We start from the raw sequence: 20600 nt of genomic DNA, 5'->3' as shown, positions 1-20600 counted from the left end.
TAATAATAATAATAATAATAATAATAATAATAATAATAATAATAGTAATAGTATGATATTAAGAGTATTAATAATAAAAATAATACTATTATTGATAATAATATAATAATGATTATGATGGTAATCGTAATAATAATAACAAATATTACAATATTAGGCCTACAATTATTATTATTATTATATTATTATTATTATTATTATTATTATTATTATTATTTATTATTATTATTATTATTATTATTATTATCATTGACCAAAACAAAACAAAAAAACAATAATAGTAATAGATCTAGAGCAAATTAAATAATGAAATAATATCATCGGAGAAATAAAAAATTCAACTGATTAAAAAAAAACTCTTGCTCGGAACTCGGAACAAAAGTGAAAACAATGAAATCAATTGGGAAGAAAGAAAGAAAAGTAAAAAAAAAAAATGAGTGGGGGGGGGGGGGCGGTCGCGACTGGGTCGAATCTTACCCACTGAGCTGCCTATCGACACCGCTATCGGAATATTTTAAATTCATATATGAGTATGAGCTAAACATATTTCCACCATTTTTGCTTCCTTGTTTTGGTAGGTTATTTTCATCTCTGATTCGAATAAAAATATGTTGTTGGATCTAGTTTTGTGGACGTGTGATACTAAATTGTATTGTCTTGTGCGAAGCAGACAGGAAAGTAACAGGTGTGGGTTTTGGGCTTTGGGGCGAACAACACCATGGCCTAGGAATTCGTCCGCGACATAAAAAATTATTCCCGGTCGTCCCCAAAATTGTGGCCAGAATGAGCAAATTATAGAAACAAGAGATGATCAATAAAGTTAACAGGTAGGTTGGTAATGAAAATTTAAATGGTTGGTGGACTATGAACAGATTTGATGATTAACAACTTTCTTCCTGGTTGAAAATAAAAAGTCGAATTGCCAGTTTGACGTTTTCAGATCAAAGTAACAAAAGAAATTTAATTGATCCATTTGCTTTAAAATATTTTTTTTTAAAGAGCTGGATTTGACATTTGATCACTATTTACTTTCATCTTGTGTTAAATATCACTTGATATATTAACTGTTTTGGGACACAACCACTAGTATTTTTTCCAGAATATTGGTATTTTTCACGCCTAGTTTGGCATTTTGCATAAAATCTTTCTGCCCACTTGCTACATGCGTCTGGGGATAGTATCCTCAGACAGGTGTCTGGGGATAACAAAAATTGGTTATCCCCAGACACCTGTCTGGGGATAACGAATTTTTATTATCCCCAGACAGGCGTCTGGGAATAATGACAGCCTTTATTTATCTTCTCTCGTTCTTACGCTTCTCCTCCTCTCTATTAGCGTTTACTTTTCTTCCCACGTTACCTCGGGGATACTACTACTATATTACTACTAACTACTACTACTGCTACTACTACTACTACTACTACTACTACTACTACTACTACTACTACTACTACTACTACTACTACTATCACTACTACTACTACTACTTCACTACTACTACTACTACTACTACTACTACTACTACTACTACTATCACTACTACTACTACTACTTCACTACTACTACTACTACTACTACTACTACTACAACTACTACTACTACCACTACAAAGTAGAGCACTATCTTTCTAAAATTATAAGAGCTAGAAATAGATAGTATCTAGTAGTTCTATACGTCTTTGACTCACATGCGAGGGTACCAAATTCAAATGATCAATCTGCTTTTTTTTTCCTCCCAGCAGTGAAATTGTAAAAGTAATAGCTGGTCTGCTAGTTCAGGCACTGAAAGTACTTTTCTGTAGTTTAGTCGTCTAGCATCTTAATTTGTACAGTCATCCTGTCTATCATTTAAAACAAAGGTTTTAAACTTGATTCCAGTGGTAAAATTCCTCACGAACTGTCCAATATGTTCCCAAAAAGAAAAAAGCCTCCTTTTTAGATTATTTTTATAGAGGCAAAAATATTGAGCAGGTTTAAACTTGATAAATATGTTATCAAAAAGTTATTTCCTGATCATTCCAGTTTTTCTTTTTTTTTTTCTTTCATATTCATCCAGTCTACTGAACAGTGAAGGCTCCCTCTTGGCTTATGCGGGCATTGGATCCAAAGACATAGCATCTGGTGCCATTGCAAGTAATATTTGGTCCTCATTCCAAAGAAGTGGCCAGTTATCCCTAGACGATGGCCTTCTACAGTGTGTTGTTGTGGATTGTAATGTGAGTACGGTCGAGTTTCTCTATATCCTACTTTGGGGATCCCTATTGGATGAATGCTTTTATCACAGATAATGTCCCTTAGTTGTGTCCAACACAGTTAACACTATTTCTTTAGGGCTTGAAGGTTTCTACAAGTAAACAAAACCCACGCAAACAAACAATTCATTAAAACAAAAAGCCACAACATTGAGGTACCAGTCCCGTGTGGAAAGGTCTTTGTTTTTATTCTTTGTCCATCAATCAAGGGACTGAATTTGGTAGATAATGCATTCACTCAATAGCGCAATTGCTAGACCTTTCGACACTAAAATAAGTTGTTATTTTGAGTTGATTTGGGGTTTTATTTCCATCTGTTTGCAATGGATGAGAGCATCTAATAACAAAGAAGGGAAGCAATTATTATTGACTGTGTTACACCAGGATAAACTTTGGTTCCATGGGCTTTATGGCTCTTTGGCCACACAGCAGCAGGGTTGACAATGATGATGTCGGCATTTTGCCAAACTCATGATTTTGTGCCACATGGTCTTATATTTTTATGTAGATTTTACTAGATGAAGAGCTTTTTTGACATTCCACTGAAGTCGTGGTTTTGTTTTTTATAACATCAGTAGGAAAGATCTGACACATTGATGTAGATTTGACCTGAAGATTCTAATTATAGACATTGCAGCACAGTTGTGATTTTATTCAATACGACTTTAGTAAATGTCTTGCATCTTGGTGTAGATTTGACCAGATGATTTTATCTTCTATATTGTCTTCTGGCACTTTTCTACTTACTTCATTTCTTGTTGTCATCAAGTTCCACTCATCTTTCTGAATGATATGTTTCACAGTCCGTTTTATTTTTTGATTCTTTCTTTTCTCTTCATTTTATTTGTTTTCCACTTCCCAGCAAGGCAAAATGGCCATTACAAAGGTAGCCAACCTGTTACTGTGTATTTGTGCAAGGGAGACGGTGTCTTATGGGATGCTCAAGACAAAGGTTAGTCGTTTTTTTTAAATACCATGATAAAAAAGAAAAACTTTAGTTTCCTGTTTAGTAATAGATGTGGGTGCTGATAACTCAGTTGGTAGGGCACTTGCTTCACAAGCAAAGGGACCGAGATCGATCCCGTGTGCAGTCAATATTTTTTCTGATCCCTGTCCACCCAACAATGATTGGGTTGCTAGGTATGATAGATCTGGTGGAATTTACTTTGCGATAGACTAGCGTCCTTTCCAAAGGGAAGCAGGCAATTGCTATTGACCGTTTCAAGCTATATAGACCAAGATAAACTCCGGCTCCATGGGCCTATGGCTCTGAAGGGCTGTTTTAGTAATAGAACTGCCAACTCCCTTTTGTGGTGTGGGGGGTTCATGTTGTCTTCCCTGATGTTACTACTTCACATTTTAGTGATGTTTACACAGGCGAAATTACAATAGAGAATCGTCGAATGTTATTCATTCCTGTTAGTTTGAATTGTAACATTGGGATAGGGATAGTTAAATAAATGATTGAATGTATGCCTTCTGTTCTTAATAACGATAAGTATTGAACTGTAAGCTTCAATTTATGAGACAATGACAGATACTGTGGATGTTTTGGGTTTCCCCTTTATCAATAAAACAGGATGAACAAAACATTACAGACGAATGAGATAATGTGATTGTGGCATTGTTAAGGTAAATCCTATTTTGTTGATAAAGGGGAAACCCAAAACATCCACTGTATCTGTCCTCGTCTAATAAATTGAAGCTTACAATTCAATATTTATCATTATTTTTTCCTTCGAGCTTGAAGCAGCAACATTTTCAGACTTCTGTTCTTAGGACATGTTTTTGGAAAGATTAAAATAATTTATGAAAGGAATCATGGGTCTTATGGTACACAAATTGATACGTGTTGCTCATATTTAAATATAAATAAAATACACATTTTCATGTTGATTTTGTTTTTTTGTGGCCTGACTGGAGACTTGGTATGTGGTTTTGCTCTCTGAAGGTTTTCCTTGGATCCATGGAAATTCGTGATTTTGGAGTCATAGGAGGAACTTCCTTCTTTTTAAAAATTATATTTCCTCCAATCAGGTACTGGCAGTGAGAGTCTAGATGAGTGGTGGGCAGCATGCAGCATGGCTTAGCCTTAGTCTTTGCTTCGTACCCTAAAGGTACTGAGTTCAAATACCTGCTGCACAGTGTGGCCTTGAGCAAGTCACCTCGCCTTGGCTTAATTTGCGGCACTGCACTGTAGTCTTCCCTCGGAATAGACCCTAAAGACAAATTTTCCCCAAGGGATGAATAAAGGGAATTCATTTTTTAAATAAATGCAGTTTCCCATTCTTCAGAAGTTAGCTAGAGTAATAATGATAGTTTATCATCTCAAATTAACAAACCAAGAACAAATGGATATCCAGGTTAGACGCAGAAATTGGTGATGGGTTGGCCATACCTTGCGGAAAGAGCCCTGTAAAATGACCAAGCAGGCTCTTGTATGGAACCCACAGGGCAAGAGGAAACGGGGTCGTCCAAAACAGACTTTGAGGAGAAGCCTTCACCAAGATTTGTGCATCTCCAATCTTACCTGGAGTGAGACAAAGGTCTGTGCCAAGGACAGAAGAAGAAGGAAGAATGCTGTTGAGGCCCAGTGCTCCGCCAGGAGCCAAGAGGCATAAGTCATCATCTCAAATTGCTCTAGTAAGTGCAGTGAAAATGGGACTTAAAGGAGATTGTTAAAAATTGTTCTCTTTTTTTACATTATGTTACTACCAGCACTGTTTCATAATGAGGTTTTTTGTTTGTTTTTTTTTTTTCTTTTCTCCATCTCTTCTTCCACTTCAAACATGATGATCATGACATGCTTGTATTTTATATTTTTTTCCCCACAGATACAAGCCCTGGCAATGTACCTTGATGAGCCTTTATCCCAAGTGGCAGCTTCCTGACACCAGCCGACCTAAATCGTTCTCCTTTTACCATTACTCGATATCATGAACAGTGTAAGCAAATTGTATTATGTCAAACCTGCCATTTATACAGATTTGATCTGTGTATGAATATGCGACTGTGCCGAAGGGCGGTTTTGTGATGTTCGCCACAAAAATACTTCAATAATAAGATATTTTGAAAGACTAAGGATAAAATTCATTTTCAACAGTTAAATGATTTAAAATAAATCACACACTGGAAATCTAGTTCCAATAGAAAAGAAGAAATAGTTTCTAAAAAGGAAGTATGTACAGAGAGTATCAACTTTGTCCACACTTTTTCCACATTAAAAAAAACTATAACTACTATAATTTTGATGCCAGGTCATCGGTTGTTTTTTTTTTTTGTTTTTTTATTGTTTTGTTTTTTTAATTATTATTATTACTTAACCCGGATAAACTGATGAAAGCAAATTTTTTCCTTAGTTTTTCCGAACTTGATATTAGAGTATTTTTGCGGCGAATGTCACAAAACCGACCTTTTTAGCACAGCTCAAATAGATATTTTGAGGGCCAAATCTAGATTTAAAATTATTGTTTTGCCAGATTCAGATTTAAAACAAATTAGCAATGACTATGAAAATTTTTGTAGGAAATACTACTCTTAAATCAAAGCCCTATCTCCACTGAGTAAAAATCTTTTTGAATTTTGGAAATCCATTAATATATAACAAAGTTATGCAGTTTCAAATGTGTCATTTATTTGGATGACTCACAAAGAGAAAAAAATACGGAAAATATGGGATGCTTTTTCTGCGTTTTATTCTGGTTTGTGGCTGTATCTCGCTTAATACGTGGAATAAGATATCAAAACTTGGCAATTTTATGGCAAAATTATCAGAAAATATAATGAAGACATCAGAAAAGTTCTAACTTGTATAGTTTTAGAGCTGTATGGCTAGGGTCAACTATAATTTTGTCTTAAAATATACATAATATTGATCATTTGGAACTTTTCCGAAGTGTAATTTTGTGTCTACAACCCATACAAATGACACGAAAATGCCTGCTAAATTATTATCAATCAGTCCCGTGAGACCATGGCTTATGTTATTTCTAGTATTTATTAGAGAGAGAGAGAGTGTTGATCTACTATCCCTATGACATAACAATGAAACAATGCCTTAATTTTAAAAAAGCGCGCGAGGATTTGTGTCGTCAGTCATCGCGAACAAGGTGCCAGATGGCCACGTGTGTGGCCAAATATATAATTTTGCTTCTTTTATTAAATTTTATTCATCTATTTTTGTCTCAGTGACATTTATCCTAGTCTATTCAATTTCTGTTTGTTAAAATTTAGTTCATTTTAAGTGGGCCAGTCTTAATAGTGAAAGCCATATGATTTTCTATTTAGCCACTCTTGAAGTCGAATTTGGTCAGGTTAAAGTCTGGCCATCTGGCAGATTTGCCTCGCTCACGTCATTTTCATGTCGCGCGATGGTGGAGCAAAATGGCCGTCTCCATATTTTCACTCATTGAAATGCAAATTGGGTTGATGTTTTGTGAGAATACGGAAAAAGTACTTATCATAATCCAATGAAATTTTACAAACAAAAAGAAGAATGTTCATGTATTACCTTGTCAGCGACAAAACCTACACGCCCGGTAGTTTTAGAAATATTTTACTCCAAAGAGTAAAAATATATTTTTAACGGTCTTCTGGTAATCGTACGAGTTTTGTCGCTTGACATAATCTAAAATGACCTCTTTTCTAACTGTGTGCCAACTTTGTCATATTCATGGATAAACAGCGTCGTAATTAATTTTTTAAAATAGCATGTACGGAACGGCTTCGTCCCATATTTTGTCGCGAATTTGGGCACTTCGTGAGCGAAAAAGAGGCCCAAAGATTTGGGCGGGATAGTCATTGCTAAAAAAATTGTTGAGAACAAATTCAGAAGTTTTCTTTCCAAATTTTTTTTTTTTTTTTTTTCCCATAAGGTATACAGGATTTTTGCTTGTTGCACATGGTAAATTAATAAAAAGAAGAGTAAAAATTATGGATATTGGCCAAATGCTAATTACCTTTTTTTTTTTTTTCTTTTTTTTTCAAAATATATGAAGGTAACTTTTCTTAAAAAGAAGAGTAAGAACTGTTTGTTGGCTAAATACAGATGGGTTTTTTTTCTCCAAATTTGTTTTTTTTTACTTTTATTTTATTTTTTAAAGAAGATTAGTGGATAACTTACAATGTTTCCGAGGAAACAGATGGCCATTAAGAGCAGGCATTCATCGATTTAATTATTTTACCACTGTATTGTGGAAATTAACATAGATCGGATGAATCTTTTGAGCCGTCAATCATTCCCAACATCAAATGACTGATCATTATATCCTCGCAGATTATATAAATAATCATTTCAGTCTAAATGGTGATAGAATTTTTAAAAGGTTTGCAAGTTACTCATTTATTCATTCATCTGTAAAAAAAAAAAAATAGTTCTATAATTTTTAGATTTTCCAGTAATTCTGTGCTCATTGGCAAAAATTTGACATAGGTGTTCGAAACAATTTTGACCCTCAACCTTTTGTTTGTGACCAGTGGCAGGTCTGTAATTTACCTTCACCAAATTTTTCTTCACGCCTTTGTAATTTTGCATGTAAGATAAAACGTGTATACATTTTGATGGTGCTTTTATGATGTTTGGAGTTAATAGAAACCTAGCGTTTCCTAAGAATATGATAGTAGTATTCCTTCTGACGGTGAAATGTAACAGTTATGAATGGAATTTGTGAAAAGCATTCCACCAATGTGATCAACGCATTTTAAAAACTTATAAGTTTAACCCCAGTATAATTCATGTTCATTTTACAAATGATGTATACTTTGAAAGATCTTGTACCAGAAGCAAAAAGAAAGCAATTTAGTGATACATGAGAGGAGTGGTATTTCAAAACTTATAACCTCTTTAGGAATTTTTTGTTTCAATCGATGTTTAAATTATAATGTCTAATTGAAGGAATTTTTTGTCTAAATTGATAGTTGGAGTAAAGTCTAATTTAAAGAATATTTATTTCATTTGATGCTTAAGATAAAGTTTACATTTCAATTAAGCCCATTGAGGGGAAACGTCTCAAAAGTGGAAAACACAATGAAGTTTTAGAAAACTACTCTTCATTATATAGAAAAGGACTGTTTTATTTCTCTGCATTTTTTTGGTGTTTGTAAAACATTTGTCACAATTCCTTTGAACACTTATTTGGAAATGCTTCATATAGACATTGTTCGTTTTGATTATCTTTGTGAATGCAACTGAGAATTGCTGTGCAATGCCTAGTCCCTTACACGCTTCACACTTTATTGGTGTGAATGAGCATTTTAATGAATAGGCAAAGCTGTGCCAAATCGTCTAGGTTTTGTTTCTTGTTTTTTGTCTTTTTTTTGGAGAGGAGGTGGGGTTAGGTAAAAGTTGAATCAATAAATCATCAGTATTAAGTTCGGTTGAAAAGCTGTGGAATAAAATATAGGTTTTATCACTTTCTCTGGGATGTTAATGAAAAAGATAATCCAACAGACCAAGGGCTGGCCACCAATGTTGTAAAACATTAATTTATTGAAGTCTAAAAAATAAATTGGACCTAGTATAAACCTTCTCTCTTTTTTTTTTTTTTTTTTTTTTTGGGGGGGGGGGGGGGGGGTGGTGTGTGTACTCGTTTATCTGTTATCCTTATGCAGTTAGACTGTCAGTATTTGTATTATATTTTTAGTATTCAACCCAGAACAAGTGATGAAACCTAAATTTTTCATTAGCTTTTCAGTTTAATTTAATTTGATATTGAAGTCTTTTATTTCGAATGTTACAAATATGACCTTTTGCAGAGATGTCAATTGTCACTGTTACAAACATCGCAAATTTTTTAATATAAAAGGGATACCAATGCAAAGATTTTTGAAAATCGGGTATTTTGTCATGATGGTGTATTTCCTTATATGAGGCTAGACTGTCTTAAGTTTATTTATACAGTATCCACGACACTATAAGCAGTGTTCAATTTTACTCATGAAATGAGGATTGCGTTGGATTACACGTTTTAAAGGCAGGGATTACACAGTTTTTCCTTCCCAATTACCCATTTCTGATTCTTGAGGTTACTGGGTGGGTTCCTACCTGCACACAGGTGGCAGCAATCTTAAACAGTATTTTTATTCCAATTATATAACCCTCTGTTTTTCCAACATGCTTTCTGTTTTGTTTGGAGGGGATTGTGGTTTGTCCGACTGGCGGAGTCTTGGTGGGAGGGTAACATCTAATGCATAGTTATTTTTATGGTAGATGTTATTTTTCTCTTGTAAATCTCTCTCGATTTGTATTATTATATTGTTATTTTTAATGTATATTGAATGTAAGAATTTGATGTATTCCTTTGTTGGATCTTGTGCTTGTGTCTGGTGAACTTATAGGTGATACAGGATACGTAATGAGGTTGCTTTGGAATTAATCGGTCATTTTGTTCATTCCTTGTCTTTCTCTTTTGGGTGCTTTAATGTTTATTCTATACATTCGACATATACCATTTCTTTCCTTTTATGGCGCTGATTACCTAAATGTGGCAGCGCCGATTAAACCTTAAAACAATAACAAACAACGATTCTTGAGGTTGGCATCTCTTGTGTTAGGCACAGCCTCAAATGTTAGTGCTAAATATTTCGTTGCAGTAGAAATAAATGCGGGTTGGAATTTCAGTTATTTGTATTACTATTCATATTCAAAGCCTCTGATCAATGTTTTAATAGTAATCGAAAGACATCACAAAATACAAGGTTGACATTTTTCCGTAGATTGACATAATTCAGTATAAATCCTCAGTATATTTTTGTTTTGTTTTTGTTTTTAGGTGTTTAACGGTGCTTTCGACACTATTTAGGTCATTTAAGTGCCCGTAGTATATTTGTCATTCACTTGCTAAATGGAAGAAAGTACATAATGTCTTTTTACTGGAGTTTAGCGCTCAGAAAGGATTCCGTCATTGTGTTTGCGTGAGTCCGTCATTGTGTTTGGGTAAAAGTTTTGTCAATTTTTGCCTCCTGATTCAGCAACTCTGAAAATAAATTTGCTTATCTTTCCCCCTTGTGAATAATCAATGTCATATATGCTAATTTTCATCCATCAGTTTTGGTCTTGTTCGTTTTAAGTATTTCAGTTGTTTAAATTGAACTTTTTGGATAAATCAAAATTTCAGTTGAAGCATTAACTGTTTGTCAGGTAGGATGTTCCCTTTAGTTATTATTATTATTATCATTATTATTATTATTATTATTATTATTATTATTATTATTGAATAATAATTGGATAAAAAGAAGTATAATATTAAAGCAAGTCGGGAACAAAGTTTGTTTCTTTCCTCTAAATGGAGTGATAATATTATTTAAAAAATTGTTTTATTGACGTGTATGATCAAATCCTTATTTAATTATATCCTGTATTAATTAAAGATTTCCCAAATGTTTTTTGAAATATATGTCTTGATATGCATTGATAATTTGATGGTTTCAATAAACTGATGCTCTCCCAATTCTGTATTTGACAACATTTCAATTTCGTTAATCAATACTACATAAGGGAAAAGAGAGAGAGAGAGAAACGGCTAAAATCAAACGACAAATATAGTTAAATGGGGTAACTTTGTCTTGAGTGGAACTTGATGGATTTTTTTAACGAAGAAAATAAGTGCGACAGGACTGAAAATATTTAAAATATTTCAAAGCCACAAAAAGACTAAATTAATTCATTTGGGGATACAGGAATCTTAGTTGATATTTAAACTGTCCAAGTAGTGAAGGGAAAAATAATGTTTTTTTTTTTTGTTTTTTTTTGCTCATCCCTTTTTTTATCTTCCTGTGGAAAAAAAACTCGGGATTCCATTTACATCTGAGTCACGAGAGTCTTGGCCAAGGACACAATGATTTGGGCCACAGTTTTGTGATACTGTCAATTCAGTTACAATGGCCTGAAGAGTCAATAAGTAACGTAACGACAATTGATGGAGAAGTCAATTTGGAGACGGTTATGCCTGACTGAAGAATCAAATGGTTGAATGTTGTTACTTATGGAAAGGTCATTTGATAGACAGAAGCATAAGATGGTAGGGTCAATTCATTGACTTATAAATATATGAGGGACCATTGATTAACGGAAACCCTGGGAAAAATGATAGAAGGATCAATGGTACAGTCAAAAATTGACTGAAGGGTCAATTGGTAGTAATAATTGACGGAAGGGTCAATTGCCAGTAATAATTGACGGAAGGGTCAATTGGTAGTTAGAATTGACGGAAGGGTCAATTGAAATATAGTGATAATTGACGGAATGGTCAATTTAGGAAATGTCCTTATCAAGGGAAACAACTCTTTTCAAAGTGCCGAAAAAGGGGCATTAACCTATAAGATCGGTATTTTATCAGGGGAAATAATCCAGTAAATGCAACTTGCATTAAAAAAAAACAAGTTGTGGAAGAGTTATAACCCTTGATGTTCAATTCAAGGGAAGCAACCCATCCAGACTAGAGTTCCGAAATGAATTATCTGGGTTGTCCTTCTTTATTAAATCGACAATTGATAGGTTATTGCCCCTTTTTTAGGGCTTTGAGAGTGGTTATTTCCCTTTATATACCAGCATGTCAAAATTGACCCTTCCGTTATTTTTGATTATCAATTGACCCTTCCGTTATTTTTGATTATCAATTGACTCTTCCGTCAGTTGGGATCGTCCATAAATTGACCTTTCCGCCAATTTTATCATCCAATTGACTTTTCTGTCAATTGTGAATGTCAGCCAATTGACCTTTCCGTCAGTTGTGATTATCTCCCAATTGACTTTTCCGTCAAATGATATTGTTTACTAATTGACCTTTCCATAAAATGGTATAATTTACAAATTGACTTTTCCCTCAATTGTGAATGGGTATCATTGGACCCTTCTACCAATTGCCCTTCCATGCAACTTGTGATAAACTTCTCCACCAGTTGCTCTTGTGTTACCACTTGACACTTCCGTCAATTATGAATTGGCTCTTCCAGTTGTGACTGTCTAAAAACATTTCATTGTTTGATTCATGTTATTGATTGTTCCCCCCATAAACATTTGTTTTCGCTTTTATAAATTATAGGGGAGGGGGGGGGGATGTGTTATATAAATGTGTAAGGAGGAGGGGAAGGGGGGAGGGGTATTCAAAATGCAGCAAAAAGGTCAGCACTATTTATACTTATTAACATATACCGAGTCAACCAATGAAATGTCAGGAGAATATAATAATAATTAGTATTAAAAACACAATAAAAGGGACAAGGAATAAATATTGTAACATAATTTTATTGTCATTAGACATTTCAAATTGTTTGCTTCTTTTTCTTTTAATTTATTGTTTGTTTTTGTTTTGTTATTTTCGTTTTTCTTTTTTTCCTTTGACTTTTACAATGCAATTTAATGCATTTCAATGCCAGTACAAATGAAAAAACATATGGGTAACCTCAATAGAAGCAAGGCTTGTGAAAAGAAATAAACAAAGCAATGTATATAACAAGCTTCGAAAGAGAACAAAATAACAAACACAGAACATTTCAGACTCAAAACCCTTCTTCACCAGTTAACAATAACAAATACAATAAATAAAAATACATCACTTTAAAATCAAACAGACGATAGAGAAATATTTGGAACATTGGAACGTCCTTAATTATAGGATCTTAAAATGTCGATAGCTCTCTTTTTGAATACTATTGTATTCATATGCTTGGAAGGCTCATCACCAACATATCTCTCAAGTCTGTTTGTTTTTGTTTTGTTTTTAAGGGTTTTACGGCGCTTGCAACACTTTAAGGTCATATCAGCGCCAGTAAAAAGGAAGAAAATGGGATAGTAAAAAGTTCTAGAATTACAATTAAAGCACAAAAGAAAAGGTAAGACAAAGGGGAATTGGTTGAAATAGGGAACAGATGTAGATTCCAAGAGCACACCGTCAAAGTACTTAGTTTGAAATCACCTAAAAGTCTCATCCAGACACAAGCACAGGTCCCAACTAAGAGGAATAGACTCAAATGTTTACCAATCATATAATAAACTAAACATAAAACAATGCATAACAGAGAATGATTTACAAGGAAAAAAATATCATCTCCCAAAACTATAACTAGACATTCGACTGTTTCCCTCCCAGCCAAGGAACTCCTGCAAGGGTCAGGACAAAACCAAGTAATCTCATTCCACGACAATGACAGGAAACAATTGGAAAACGGGTATGGGGGGATAGAAGACACAGCATGTACCTCCCTGCCCACTATGGGAGGTCAGGATCCCCACCCAGTCTCTCAAGTCTCATTGAATGCTATATCCCACAGTGATCGTTGCGAATGAAGGCTGGCGAACGTGCCTTTCAGCATTCTGGTCCAAGATTGTTGTGGAATTTGCTACCACATGAGATAAGATCTTTGTCTTCACCTGAGGATTTCAAGCGTTGATTGAAGACATTTCTATTCAGACAGGCTTTCTTTCGATTATATGTATTAATTATTAGCGATGTTTGTGTAGTATGTTAGCATTGTTAGATCAGGTAGAAAGTACTTTGCAAAAGACGAGCTAGTGTCCTATCCAATGGATAGCAAGCAATTGTTATGTTTCACGCTATTGAAACCAGGAAAAACTAAGGCTCTATGGCCCTATGGCACTGGACTACTTAATGACAATCTAAATGATAATCCTTCATTGTCCTCGTCATCATCATCATTGTCATTATTGTTGTTTATAAGGGTTTTACGGTGCTTGTAACACATATAGGTCATATCAGCACCAGTAAAAAGGAAGAAAATGGGATAGTAAAAAGTTCTAGAATTACAATTGAAGCACCCAAGAATAGGGAAGACAAAAGGGGAACTGGTTTGTTTTTTTTTTTGTTTGTTGCTTTAGGTCTCTTCCAACACAATTGAGGTTATATGAGAGACCGCTGAAACAAAAAAACAAGCAATCTAACAAAAATAGTACAAATGTAAATCAAAATCATAACCTAAAGATATCATAAGCTAAATTATAAATAACCAAGAACAAACAGGCAGAAGATTTACAGAAAAAAAAATATCCCCTGTCAAAAATACAATCACAAACCAAAGAAGCACGATAGGCTAGTAAAGAGAAGAAGAAACGACATCACTATCGGATCGTACACCCATGGGAACATCATAGGTATATGATTCAAGGGTGATGCTCCCATCCAACCACCCGCGGGGGAACTGGTTCAGATAGGAAACAGATGTAGATTCCAAGAGCACACTATCAAAGTACTTAGTTTGAGATCACCTAAAAGTCTCATCCAGACACAAGCAAAGGTCCCTACTAAGAGGAATACACTCAAATGTTTACAAATCATATAAAATGTGTGTATAAAACAATACGGTGCATAACAGAGAGATGATTTACAAAGAACAAAATATCATCTCCCAAAACTATAAATACATTTCACTGTTTACCTCCCAGCCAGGGTATCCAACCAGGGCCAGGACAAAACCAAGTAATCTCATTCCAAGACAAAGACAGAAAGTAAGGTGGAAAACAGATATCCTATAATATAGGGGGATAGAAGACAGTAAGTACCTGTTTGTTTAACTGTTTTAGGGCCGTTTCTTTCCTTGTCTTGGAATGAGATTACTTATTGGTTTTGTCCTGGTTCGGGCCCTTGGCTTGAAGGGGAACAGTCAAATGTATTGTTTGATTTTAGGGAGAGGATATTTTTTCAGTTTAATAACAACAACAACAATAATAAAATAATAATAATAATAATAATAATAACAATAATGATAATAATAATAATATGTGAACCAAACATCTCAAAGGGTTTAATAGTGGTAGTGCATGGGCACTGATAATAAAGTGATGAAGATAAATCTAACGATGGTAATGGTAAAGACACCTAACTGTTTGTAATTGTGGTTAATATTGTCAATTATAACTCTGATAACAATGCATTGCATTTGTAATCAAATTGTAAGAACAGGCAATTCAGTTCTCTAGACAAAGATGATCACTCATGTTTTGTTTTTTTATGTTTTTAAGGGTTTTACGGCGCTTGCAACACATTAAGGTCATATCAGCGCCAGTAAAAAGGAAGAAAATAGGATAGTAAAAGGTTCTAGAATTACAATTAAAGTACCCAAGAAAAGGTAACACAAAGGGGAATTGGTTCAAATAGGGAACAGATGTAGATTCCAAAAGCACAATATCAGTGTACGTAGTTTGAGATCACCTAAAAGTCTCATCCAGACACAAACACAGGTCCCCACTAAGAGGAATACACTCAAATGTTTACAAATCATATATTATAATATGTAAACTAAACATAATACAATGCATAACAGAGAGATGATTTACAAGGAAAAACAATATCATCTCCCAAAACTATAACTATACATTCGACTGTTTCCCTCTCAGCCAAGGACTCCGACCAAAGTCAGGACAAAACCAAGCAATCTCATTCCAAGACAAAGACAGAAAGCAATTGAAAAACAGATAAGAGGGGATAGAAGACACAGTATGTACCTCCCTGCCCGCTATGGGAGGTCAGGATCCCCACCCAGAAACTAAGTAATCTCATTCCAAGACAACGACAGGAAACAATTGGAAAACGGGTATGGGAGGATAGAAGACACAGCATGTACCTCCCCGTCCACTATGGGAGGTCGGGATCCCCACCCAGGTGATGAAGATAAATCTAATGATGGTAAAGACAACTAACTGTTTGTAATTGTGGTGAATATAGTCAATTATAATTCTGATCACAATGAGCCTTGCATTTGTAATCAAATTGTAATAACAGGCAATTCAGTTCTCTAGACAAAGATGATCACTCAAATTGAAGCTTCAAAATACAATTAACATTGTAAAGAATAACAGGGGGAAAAAAAAGAACTGTGATCGTAATGAAGATCGCAATCTTCTAACAGCATAATTGAAATAATCAAAACACAGAGATTATATTTTTTCATATCAATATCAGGTATGCCAAACACATTTTTCCAAAATTCTACAGCTGTGTCATAATTCATTAGGGAAGCACAAAGCCTGCCCATCATACAAGAGGAATACACTCAAATGATTACAAAAATATTACATTAAAAAATATATGAGTATATAGATAGTTCGAAGATGACGTCACTCTGGTCTTTGTTATTGTTTTTTGCCATCCGTGTTTATGAGTAGTGCTCAGTAACATGTATTATCCAGACTATAAACGTTCATGGCTACACACAGTTGTGTGTGTTGGTCCGTTATACTTCCAGATGGCAATGTTATGAGCTTCTTAGCCAAGCGCATACTATCTATAACAGGGAGGAAAAAAATTCAACTCCCAAAACAAATAATAAACATTTGACTGTTTAACTCTCAGCTAAGGACTCCGTCCAAGGCTAGGAGAATACCCATGTAATCTCATTCTAGAACAAAAACAGAAAGCAACATGGAACATACCCTGCATGTGAGGTCATATGTCCCTTCCCAATGAGAGAGAGAAAAGCACTTAAAGGCTACAAAATAATATATATATGTCGATGGCACGTTGATCAAACCTCTGAAGTACAGTATCGCAAAGAGGCTACTTCAGAGGTTTGATCAACGGGCCATCGATATAATATAACCCCTCAGGCCAGGGCAAGGACAAAATTCAAGTAATCAGATTCCAAGACAAGGACAGAAAGCAACCTGGACAAGAAAAACAGACACCAAGGATTTCACATAGGAATGATGTACTGAGAGAAAACATCATATCCAAGAAAGAAAAAAAAAAGGATCTAAATGATATGTTTCACTGCTTCCCTCTCAGTTAAGAATCATAGACAGATCTTGGACAAAACCTTAAGTTGTCTCATTCCAGGACAAGTCCAGAAAGTATTGCAGAAAAGAAAAAAACAAAAATCAGAGGTTTTCGGGGTCGAAAACAAGAATGACCTTTCCCAGCCCACCATGGAAGGTCAATAGTCTGTGCGGGTATCAAAATGGAAAGACAAATACCAATAACAAAGAGAAATCAAAATGATATAGCGACATATCACTATTGTTTTTGTTTGTTTTTAAGGGTTTTACGGCGCTTGCAACAAATTTAGGTTATATCAGCGCCAATAAAAAGAAAATGGGATAGTAAAAAGTTCTAGAATTACAATTAAAGCATCCAAGAAAAAGTAAGACAAAGGGGAACTGAGAACAAATAGGGATCCGATGTAGATTCCAAGAGCATATCACCAATGTACTTAGTTTGAGATCACCTATAAGTCTCATCCAGACACAAGCACGGCCCCCCACTAAGAGGAACACACTCAAATGCTTACATTATAAATTATAACAAATATGATAATACATAACAGAGAGATGATTTACAAGGAAAAAAATATCATCTCCAATACAATAACTATGCATTTGACTGTTTCCCTCCCTGCCAGGACTCCGACCAGGGCCAGGAAAAAAACTAAGTACATGTAATCTCACTCCAAGACAAAGACAGAAAGCATGTTGGAAAACAGATGTAATGGGATAGAAGACACAATAAGTACCTCCTTGCCCACTATGGGAGGTAGGATCCCCACCCAGACATATCACTATAACTATAACGCAATTTAACATTGTTGCTATTTACATCAACAAGGGTCTGCTAATTTATCACATTTAATTGTACATATTATATTTATTAATCTCGTTTTTAGTGAATTGTAGATCCATCTCAAGCTACTAACAAAATACTTTTTTTAAAAATAATTAGACAAGATAAATCACCAAATCAATAATCTACCTAGTGTTTTCAAATCTACGTGGACTCCACCTACTATCGTAAATAGCATTCGGTCAATTTAATAATATATAGGATATATATTATGTGACATTCCAAGATCTTACTACAAAAGAAGTGCATTTTTTTCTCAGCCGTCCATCTGGGTTGTTAAGTATTGTATTTATGTTTTCATCGGGGTTTTTTTATTAGCTGAAGAAGGGTTTTGAGCCCGAAATGTTCTGAGTTTAGTATTTTATTCTTTTTATTTTTTTTTAAAGCTGTTAAATTCCTTCATACAGTCCACAGCTTCTAGTAGATTAGTATCACTTTGACACGTGTCTTATATTTTGTGTGTATCTAATAAGTCCTTCAGAGCCATGACGCAATTGCTTGCTATTCTTTTGATAGGATGCTAGTCTCGCAAAGTACTTTCTGCCAGATCTAACAGACCCAGCTACCCAATCATTGCTGGGTGGACAAAAGGGGGTCAGTGAAGCGAGTGCTCTACCAACAGAGCAATCGGGACCCCTATGTATTTTATAACAACTAGAAATAACATGTGGTTTTGGGATAAATACTGATTTAGGCTCATACAATAGTGTGTAGCTTAACCGTATGGACCCCTGACAGAGCTGATGAAGACAACAACATTCCTTCACCAACTGGACATTCAAACATCAGGGTTGACAATTCAGGAGGCAAAAATTGACTGAACCTTTAGGCAAACACATTGACGGACCCCTGTCTGAGTGCTGAACCCCAGTAAAAAGACATTATGTAGTTACTTTTTTTCAATTTTGCATTGGCGATTGGAAAATATACAGAGGGATTATACCATATTGAATTCCGTAAATATACGTAAAATTAGCAATCTTTAACCCTCTCCTTACCAGCTATTTTTAGAATTTCTCCCGAAAATTCTTTCCTATCCAACACAAAATTAGACTTACTCAAACAAAAAGTAACAAGTGAGCTCTACAACAAAGTGTTTAGTAACAATAGCTGTAATCAAAGCATTTCTTTAAATTTTGTGATGTACCTACAAGAGAAATCAGAATGAGAAAATTGTCGGTTGCATTATAACGAATGTGACGATTTTCCTATGGGTGGTAAGGAGAGGGTTAAACATAATAACAATATGAGGGGGAATAAAGAAGACATATGTCACATTCTTCATTGCTATGCACTGTGTCGATACTTTTATGCTGATACGATAGAATGTGAAACTTTATCGCTTATGTCAATACGTAAAATCTTTGTTTGTTTGTTTGTTGCTTTAGGTCTCTTCCAACACAATTGAGGTTATATGAGAGACCGCTGAAACAAAAAAAACAAGCAATCTAACAAAAATAGTACAAATGTAAATCAAAATCATAACCTAAAGATATCATAAGCTAAATTATAAATAACCAAGAACAAACAGGCAGAAGATTTACAGAAAAAAAAATATCCCCTGTCAAAAATACAATCACAAACCAAAGAAGCAGGATAGGCTAGTAAAGAGAAGAAGAAACGACATCACTATCGGATCGTATACCCATGCGAACATCATAGGTATATGATTCAAGGGTGATGCTCCCATCCTTATCGCTTATGTCAATACGTAAAATCAACAAAGAAATAAGGTACTGAATGATACAGCATGGTTTCGTGAACAAGAAGTACATAAGATAATTCAATATTCCATTGCGTTATTCAGTGCCAGGTGTTTACAAAAACTGAAAAAAACTAGGCTGGACAAAAAATTCTGTGGATTCTGAATTGGAACAGTCCAACTCAACCCTTGTAGCTGAAGCAGTAAAATCATCAACCAAACAAGAACAGTCGGAAAGATTGTTCATGTCCTTCCACCTTCTGTACTGTCTGTCATATTATGTAAAAGGCTATTTGGCTCTAATTAAAATTTGATGAAAGCACCCAAAGACCAAGGTCCTATTCAAGGATAACAAGCAATTTTAAAAGTCTATTTCACATTGCAAAAGAAAGGATAAATCAATCAGAAAGGACTCATACTTTCACAATGGTAGCAATGCTATAAAGAATTGGAAAAATTATGGGGGGTAAAAAAAAGAAAGATTTAAATGCCTTTTTAAAAACACATTTAAACTAAATTAAATGACAGAACTTCTATTTTAAAGTCAATATGCAATAAACTAAATATGTAAGAAAGAGCCATGAAATTTCACGAGCTCACAAGAGAAAAGTGCAAATATCTCCACAGATGATTTAAACCTTCGACTTATAGATTCAACAGCAAGTAACTTACCACCATATCATCAGCTCGGGTTATGGAATAAGGTGTGACTATGTGGTCTTGTGGTAGTACACTCGCTTTCGGGTCGGAAGGTCCTGGGTTCAAGCAATGCCCGGCGCATAGTTGAGTCCTTGGAAAAGACTCTTTACTCATATTCTCTCACCATACTCGGGTGTAAAATGAGTACCTAGTTGTTAACAGCGTTGTCTCTGTCGTAAAAAAAAACTATTATCGAAAAACAGACTTCATGTCTCATCCTTTATGTTACGTGTTGCTGTTGGTCAGGGACCCTTTGTAACGCCCTTTGAGCACGTTTAGTGGACATTAGAGAGCGGTGGGGGATGCCTGAAGCCTGAGATCATGAAAATACAAACCAAAGTTTGTATTTAGTGGATATTGCGCTATATAAAAGCTCAATATA

At 34.7% G+C, this 20600-nt stretch overlaps 1 protein-coding gene and 1 long non-coding RNA gene across 2 annotated transcripts in view; both read left to right on the top strand.

Annotated features, from left to right (window-relative positions):
• The window catches only part of LOC144972415 (ragulator complex protein LAMTOR2-like), a 9922-nt gene extending 1658 nt beyond the window's left edge, over positions 1–8264 (top strand). Inside the window, exons 2-4 of the mRNA XM_078913577.1 lie at positions 2056–2215; positions 3114–3203; positions 5086–8264. Of these exons, the coding sequence (XP_078769703.1) occupies positions 2056–2215; positions 3114–3203; positions 5086–5142 (307 nt within the window). The 3' untranslated portion in view covers positions 5143–8264. The remainder of the gene's footprint in view (positions 1–2055; positions 2216–3113; positions 3204–5085) is intronic.
• Positions 8265–8835: 571 nt separating this feature from the next.
• Positions 8836–10701, top strand: LOC144974072 (uncharacterized). The gene is made up of 2 exons (XR_013645640.1): positions 8836–9273; positions 9783–10701. It is a non-coding gene; the product is annotated as an uncharacterized LOC144974072 (long non-coding RNA).
• The last annotated feature ends 9899 nt before the right edge of the window (positions 10702–20600 follow it).

This window comes from Berghia stephanieae, chromosome 5 (genome assembly GCF_034508935.2).
Source record: "Berghia stephanieae isolate SIO BIC M18660-M18661 chromosome 5, UCSD_Bste_1.3, whole genome shotgun sequence".
Taxonomy (NCBI): domain Eukaryota; kingdom Metazoa; phylum Mollusca; class Gastropoda; order Nudibranchia; family Aeolidiidae; genus Berghia; species Berghia stephanieae.
This window is presented reverse-complemented; position numbering and strand designations above follow the sequence as displayed.